At 27.7% G+C, this 6,774-nt stretch overlaps 1 protein-coding gene across 2 annotated transcripts in view; it reads left to right on the top strand.

Moving 5' to 3' along the window:
• The first annotated feature begins 2,068 nt into the window (after positions 1-2,068).
• LOC129960410 (protein DEK-like) overlaps positions 2,069-6,774 on the top strand; it is a 42,983-nt gene continuing 38,277 nt past the window's right edge. Inside the window, exons 1-2 of one of the 2 annotated variants that reach the window (XM_056073832.1) lie at positions 2,069-2,143; positions 2,251-2,312. In XM_056073832.1, the coding sequence (XP_055929807.1) occupies positions 2,280-2,312 (33 nt within the window). In that variant the 5' untranslated portion in view covers positions 2,069-2,143; positions 2,251-2,279. The other variant, XM_056073831.1, reaches the window with a different exon arrangement.

Raw genomic sequence — 6,774 nt, 5'->3', positions numbered from 1 at the left:
GATATTCGAGAATCATATTTTAAGGTTTTGCTGGTTCATTGGAAGAGATGTCGCTTGCTAAATCAAATAGCTTCGAGTTCGAATCTAGAGAAAAGTGAAAAAGAGAAACATAGCCGATTTAGGTTAAATATTAATCATTGACTCCTCTAAAAAGTTATATATATATATATATATATATATATATATATATATATATATATATATATATATATATATATATATATATATATATATATATATATTCATATTCGAGTATGAAATTATAATTAATTTTAAGAGCATTTATAGCATTGGGAATTAATTTAGTGGACACCAAGAAAATTGAACTGTACAATATCGGAACCCAATATTGATCAATATAATAAAAGTCTAACATTTCACGTTGTTTCAATATTTTGAAACGATATTAAGCAATATTGTTTTCCCAAATTTTACAATATTGTATGCTACTTCGTTTTTGGTGCTCTCTTTCCTCTCATGAGTTTACAAAACTAGATTTTGTAAATCAAGTTCAATTTTTTATTTCTTTAGAAGCAGATTTTAAATAACATTCAAAGTTTTCGAGGAATTTCGAGTGGTAAATCGGTTGCCAGTTAAGGAAAAAAAAAAAAAAAAAAAAAAAAAAAAAAAAAACCGGACTACATTGATCTGAATCAAATTTGAAAACATAAAAAAAATCCTAAGAATTAGGTTCAAAAACTTAAACGATAATTAATTTGTATATAAATAAGTTCAATAGAATGACCCTTGCAAATCAAATGAAAGCTCATAATTAAATTTCCCTGAAAATATCAAAAGAAAAAAATTAAAACCCTCCAAAATTGCAGGTTCTATGGGTACTTTGCCTATTTCGTAAGAATAATGTTCAAAAATATAAACGATACTTGTTTTAACTTTGAATTTCGAGAATATATTCCCTGCGAATCAAATGAAAGTAAAAAATTAAATTATGTTGAAAATGCTTCCCAAAAAACTGACATCCTCCAAAGTTGTGGAGTACCTGGCCAGTTGCTTACTTTGCCTATTAGATCATCCCTTCTTGGTTATGTAAAACTAGATGTGATCTATCATTCCTTAAAATTTATGATAAGTGGTTTAAAACGCCTGTATAAAATGGATATTCAACCAAACGGAAGCTGGAAGTTCTCGATATTTAAGTAAAGATTGTTTTGGATTAGATACTATTCGTGGGAGTTATAAATATTTCATGTTATTTTTTCTTAACAGTTCATTGATTTGGTTAAAATATGATTAGTTAAATTATGCATTCAAACAAAGAATATCTGCTGTTTTATTTCGTTAAAAAATTATTTGATATTTCATTCACTTGAAGAAAAAAATTAATTCAATTTCTTCCCCTTTAAAAATTTAATAGAAGAAATTTAAAATGGGTGAGGTTGTAATTTTCAGGAATTTTGAACAACCTGCAGTTTAGTAAAAATCTGAAATGAATAATAATTAGAGAATAATATGTTCACAATCAAGCTCTTCCAAGTTGTTTTTCCCCGAAGTCTTGTTTAAAACTCAAGTGAAATATCTTGAGATTTACCTAAATTAATATAAAATGGTCCACTATAAAATTTGGCGAATTTTTATTGCATGTTCAAAATGTTCACTTTGATTTTATAAGGAATATGAGTTGATATATTATGAATTTATTCCGAAATTATTTCAAAATAAAACGGCTATATTTGCAATTTTTTTTATTTATTAGTTGCATCAGAGTTTTAAATGGTAGTTTGTTCATTCCAAACAAGCTTATCCATTTGTTCATAACAAATGAGCAAATTTATCTGTCTAACCATATTTCAGTCCAGGATACTCTTAACTCTCAAACTACCGTATTTCTTAATTCTCTTTTTCATATTTCTGATAAATACGGTTCAGCTTCCTTTGAAAAGCACTGTAGGAAAATTTTTCCTCTTCACGATTCTTCATTTATCACTTATCAATTCTGTGGGTCTATAACTAGATTATTGCTAAAATTCTATAACGTTTCTGGAAAAGAATGGAATTTTTAAATTTTCGCGTAGTTCAGTTCATACACAATAGCGTTTCATTTATTTTCCCTTTTTATAGAGGGCGCTAACATTTGTCTGAATTTTGACTGACATCAAGCTGGCAAGTGCTGTTCTAAACAGCGGTAACTGACTTTTCTTGTTTTTTCAGACATTGCAGTTTCTTAGCAGGCGTCTATATTCTGCATTTTCGTTAAAAATTTTTAATTTATATATTTTGATTTGTGTTTAGTTTTTGAGAGGACACTATCTGTCAACGGGATGTCTGAAACTAAGGAAGAAAGTAATTCTACGGTAAGAATCTATGGATTTTGTTAAAATGCGATCGAATATTGTTAGCATTCACAGTGTTGTTATGGTTGGTTGTCCGATATTTCTGTGTATCTGTTGATTGTAAATGTAGATATCTTTGCTATTATTATCTCATTGCGGCTTTATGAATATTTATCTATGAATTCATTCTTCCGTATTTGTTTCAATATGTTATTAGCCCTAACGGTATAGGATTGTAGATTCCCGCCAAAATGTAATCTTATTTAACTTTTTTTTTTCGTAACGAATGCAGATTGATGCCGCAAAAAAAATAAGTAATAATATAATATGACATCTTCATGAATGGAAATAAGCTCAACATATTTTATTTAAGAACTCGGTTATTTGCCATTTCTTTTTGAGATTAACATACTCCTTTTAGAAAAACACGGCACATCTGCTTCGATATGGCTGTCGTATTCTTCATTGTTGTTTTCAAATCATTTTGATTTATAATTATGCATGTTATTTGAAAATTGTTAAATTCATGCAGCACAATTCTTTTTATCGTAGTGATTCTTGTTGATTAAAGTGGATTGGAGTGAATATTTTTCTTTAAAAGTTTGTTACATAAAATTAAATGCAAATTAAATTTTATTTTATCGAGAATGTTTTTTGGGCTTTTCATAATCTTTACTTACCGGTTTCTATTTTGTAATCTATTATAAACTGAAACTTCATTATTCTGTTGAAAGCTGTATTGATGTGGCTAGACAAAGGAAATAATTTCATCAATATGCTTCATATTAATGCAAGTCTTATATAACTGACTATATGTCTTGCAAATAATTTGATCATTTAAATCATTGATCCCCAATTGATCTGAATTTCTATGGATTGAAGCACAAATGATATCCAGATCCACAAGTGAATAGAGTTATGAGCTATTCAAAAGGCAAACATTTTAAATTACATACTGGGAATTATATCTCAGTGTTATTACTTTTAAAATTGATAATATTAAAGTGCTGATTGAAGTAATTAATATTAGAAAATAAGTTTGCTTAAACCATTGCTAAAATTAGTAAAATCAGTTTAAATGAACCATTGCTGATGCATTGCTTTCAGTGAATAGAACTCCATCTGTAACTCATGGTAGTAATGTTGATCTGTTAAATTTTTGCTGTTATTATTGGATTTGATTAATGTTTTAACAAGGTTTATATTTGACAACATAACTTGAATTGATTTTAATAATGCTAAAACTTTATTTAATCTTTCTTTTGAAAATTCATTTTATTTACATTTCTTAAAAATTCTCTTTTGTAAAAAAAAAAAAAAAAGTGCACTCTCAAATTTTTTTATTAGTTATATTTTTTCATAATGACTACTCAGATTTTACCATTTTCTTTTGATTATTGTTGTATGTTTCGTGTATCATGGTGAGATCTGACTCTTGTGTCATAAAAATCCAAATAACAAACTATTATGAATATTTAATATATTATTTATTGGCAAGATTATAATTATTATAGTGTATTGATATTAAAAATATTCTGTAACATCCCTCATTAAAATATGAAGTGAAATTACATTGTTAACTTATATTATTCAATATCTTGATACTAGAAAATACATTGATATTAGTTTCATCTAAAGCAGATATTTGTGCAATATAGGGCTTCCATGACCTTTTCCCGAACACTTTTACCAACACAGACATGCCAAGAGAAATATTTACAAGTTAAGTGCAATTTTCTATAAGTGGCTGCTTACTTTTAATACACTGATCTGTATTTTCACAATAGCAGAACTCTTGTGTAGGGATATCCAAACTGGGGGTTGGTAAACAAACAAATGTGGTCATTAAAACTTCTAATGATATGTGCTTTTTTAATTCTGGGAACATCCTTAGCTCAATTCCAGTCTATCTGGATTTAACAATGTCATTCTTTAACATAGAAATAACATTAATTTTTGGTACTACTTTTGCAGCAACTGTAACAAAGTTGAGTGAATTCTATACAGTAACTCTTTTTGCCTTCACTTCTTTGTATATTCTGGACTTAGCAGTACCACTTAAACACCAACAACTCCTTTTCCATATGAAATTGCTAAATATTTCCATTTGGAATGTGAAAAACTTTTTTAGATTACACAAAAAGAAAGTAACAAATATGTTTTTTAAACTCGCTGCATGGGCCATCACTCCAAATGATTAATTTTGGCTTATTTCAAACAATGCAGATGTAAACATTTGCATTTTTCCTGCTCTAAAGAGCATATTGCATTTCATTTTGCCGCTTGAAAAAATAACTCATTGCAAAATGTGCTTGCAATGCAACAGTATCACTTTGCTTTATATCAGAATGAAAGGATCCATATAATTTGAAATTTTGAAAGTTGGCTATAACATTATCAGTCATTTCAGCTATGCAAACTTCATTGGTTTCTTAAAAGAAACATTTATTTTTTAACTAGATCCATTGATGCCACTGGATATTAGTAGCATTATTTAACCTTTTTTTGCTAATAAAACCTAAAAGTAATTTCCAACTGTAATATTGTAATTAATAACTAATTAGTAATATTGTAATTAATAACTGTAATAATTAATATTTAATCTTTTGAGCAACAGAATAAAGTTTTCATGACTTACACTAGTAACTAGATTTGTCTTTAAGAATAATATTTTTTTGATCATAAACTGCAAAATTTTGAATATCTAATATTAATGCTTGGATTTTCTTCTTTAACCAAAGCACATGCTTATATCATGTACATTGTAAGATAAAGCTTACAAATATGTCTTTTAATATCATTTTCCCAAATTATCATTTCTTCATGCATTCCTGGAACACTATACACTATATCTGTTCGATATAAGAATTGTGCCATAAGTTCTTTGTTTCTATTATCATTAATAACATTGACCTCCCTTTCCTTTTTTTGTTTCAAACCCACCTTTTTTGCTAATTTGCTCACAACAACCATTTGCTTTGGAGGTAAGGCATTCCAAGTTTCCTTTATTGCTTTGCCAAGTGTTGGGGGAATTCTTTAAAGAAATTCTTTTGAGATAGTTGCGATAGAAATATTCAAACTTGAAAATTCAACAGAAGTATTTAACCTTTAAATGCATGATTATTTGTTTTGAATTTTAAAAAATTATTTATTATAGGAAAATAGTCATAGATCACATAAAAAAATAAATAAAACAATCCAGGTAATATTATGGTATATGTATTTTGAAAAAGTTATATGTGGATTTTTAGCAACATACAATATTTCTCAAAAATCTAGTTTGTATCTAATATAATTTTCAATTACAGCATCAAACAGTGATAGCTTACCTGACAACAGATGAGAAGTAATTTTTTAACAATTAGATTAGATATATCACTACTTTATAGGGAACTTGACAGTAGAAACTATCTCTTCAACACACTGAACTTCATCATCTGCCACATTCAAATGTTTTTTTAAAAAAAAAAAACTATATAACTTACCCACCAGAAGTAATGTCAACTTTTTCTTTCGTACATGATTTATTTTCTATGGTTATCAATGGGTTTTTGAATAAAATTAAGTGAAACTGGATGTAGACAATTAATTAGACTAGTAGTTGCAAGTATATCCAATACCACTTGCAGGGTCAAATTCTTAGGATCTTTATCAGAAGAAATTAGTTTCAATAATGGGTTCAGGCAGGGTTATTCTTTATCCTGTTTTTTTTTTTTTTTTTTTTTTTAATATTGCTTTAGAGAAAGTCATAAGAGATTCAGGAATTAACATCAGAGGCAATATATTCTGAAAATCAACACAAATTTTGGCTTATGCGGATGATATTGATATCATTTCAAGAACTGTTTCCATATTCAAAGATGCTTTTCTTTCTTTAGAGCATGCTGCTAATAGCACGAGACATATTATAAACAGCGAAAAGACCAAATATATGCTTGTACTAAGTAATGGAATCCCATCTAGAAATTGGTTCTCACAAATTTCAGGTTATCCAAAGTTTTACTTATCTTGATTATATAATTGCTAATGACAATAGCATGGTCAAGGAGATTCAAGGTCATCTAATGCAAATAAAGCCATTTACAGACTTAAACAATTTTTTAAATCCTCACTACTGTCAAGAAATACAAAATTTTTACTATATAAAACCTTAGTTAGACCAATACTTACCTATGGCTCATAGACCTGAACCCTGACCTTGCCTTTGTATCTCATAACTTTTTTTTTTTTGCCTTTATTTCTTTTTAAATTTAGAATCCTTTCTTTCTCATAATATCTCTTCTGCTTAGAATTATTCTTTTTTCTTTTTTTTATCACCTATATTTTATGGTTCAAATAACAAAATTACACAGAGATGTTTATAGATTGTAAAAACACATTTGCAACATATTTTAAACACCATGTATTGTGAAATATGGAATGAAACAAACAGTAAGTATTAATTAGTAAATAAACAAGACTCTACTGCCATCTGGTGAGAAAA

Source organism: Argiope bruennichi, chromosome X2, assembly GCF_947563725.1.
Source record: "Argiope bruennichi chromosome X2, qqArgBrue1.1, whole genome shotgun sequence".
In the NCBI taxonomy this organism is placed as follows: Eukaryota; Metazoa; Arthropoda; class Arachnida; order Araneae; family Araneidae; genus Argiope; species Argiope bruennichi.
Note: the sequence above shows the minus strand (reverse complement) of the source record. Positions and strands in the feature narration are given on the sequence as shown.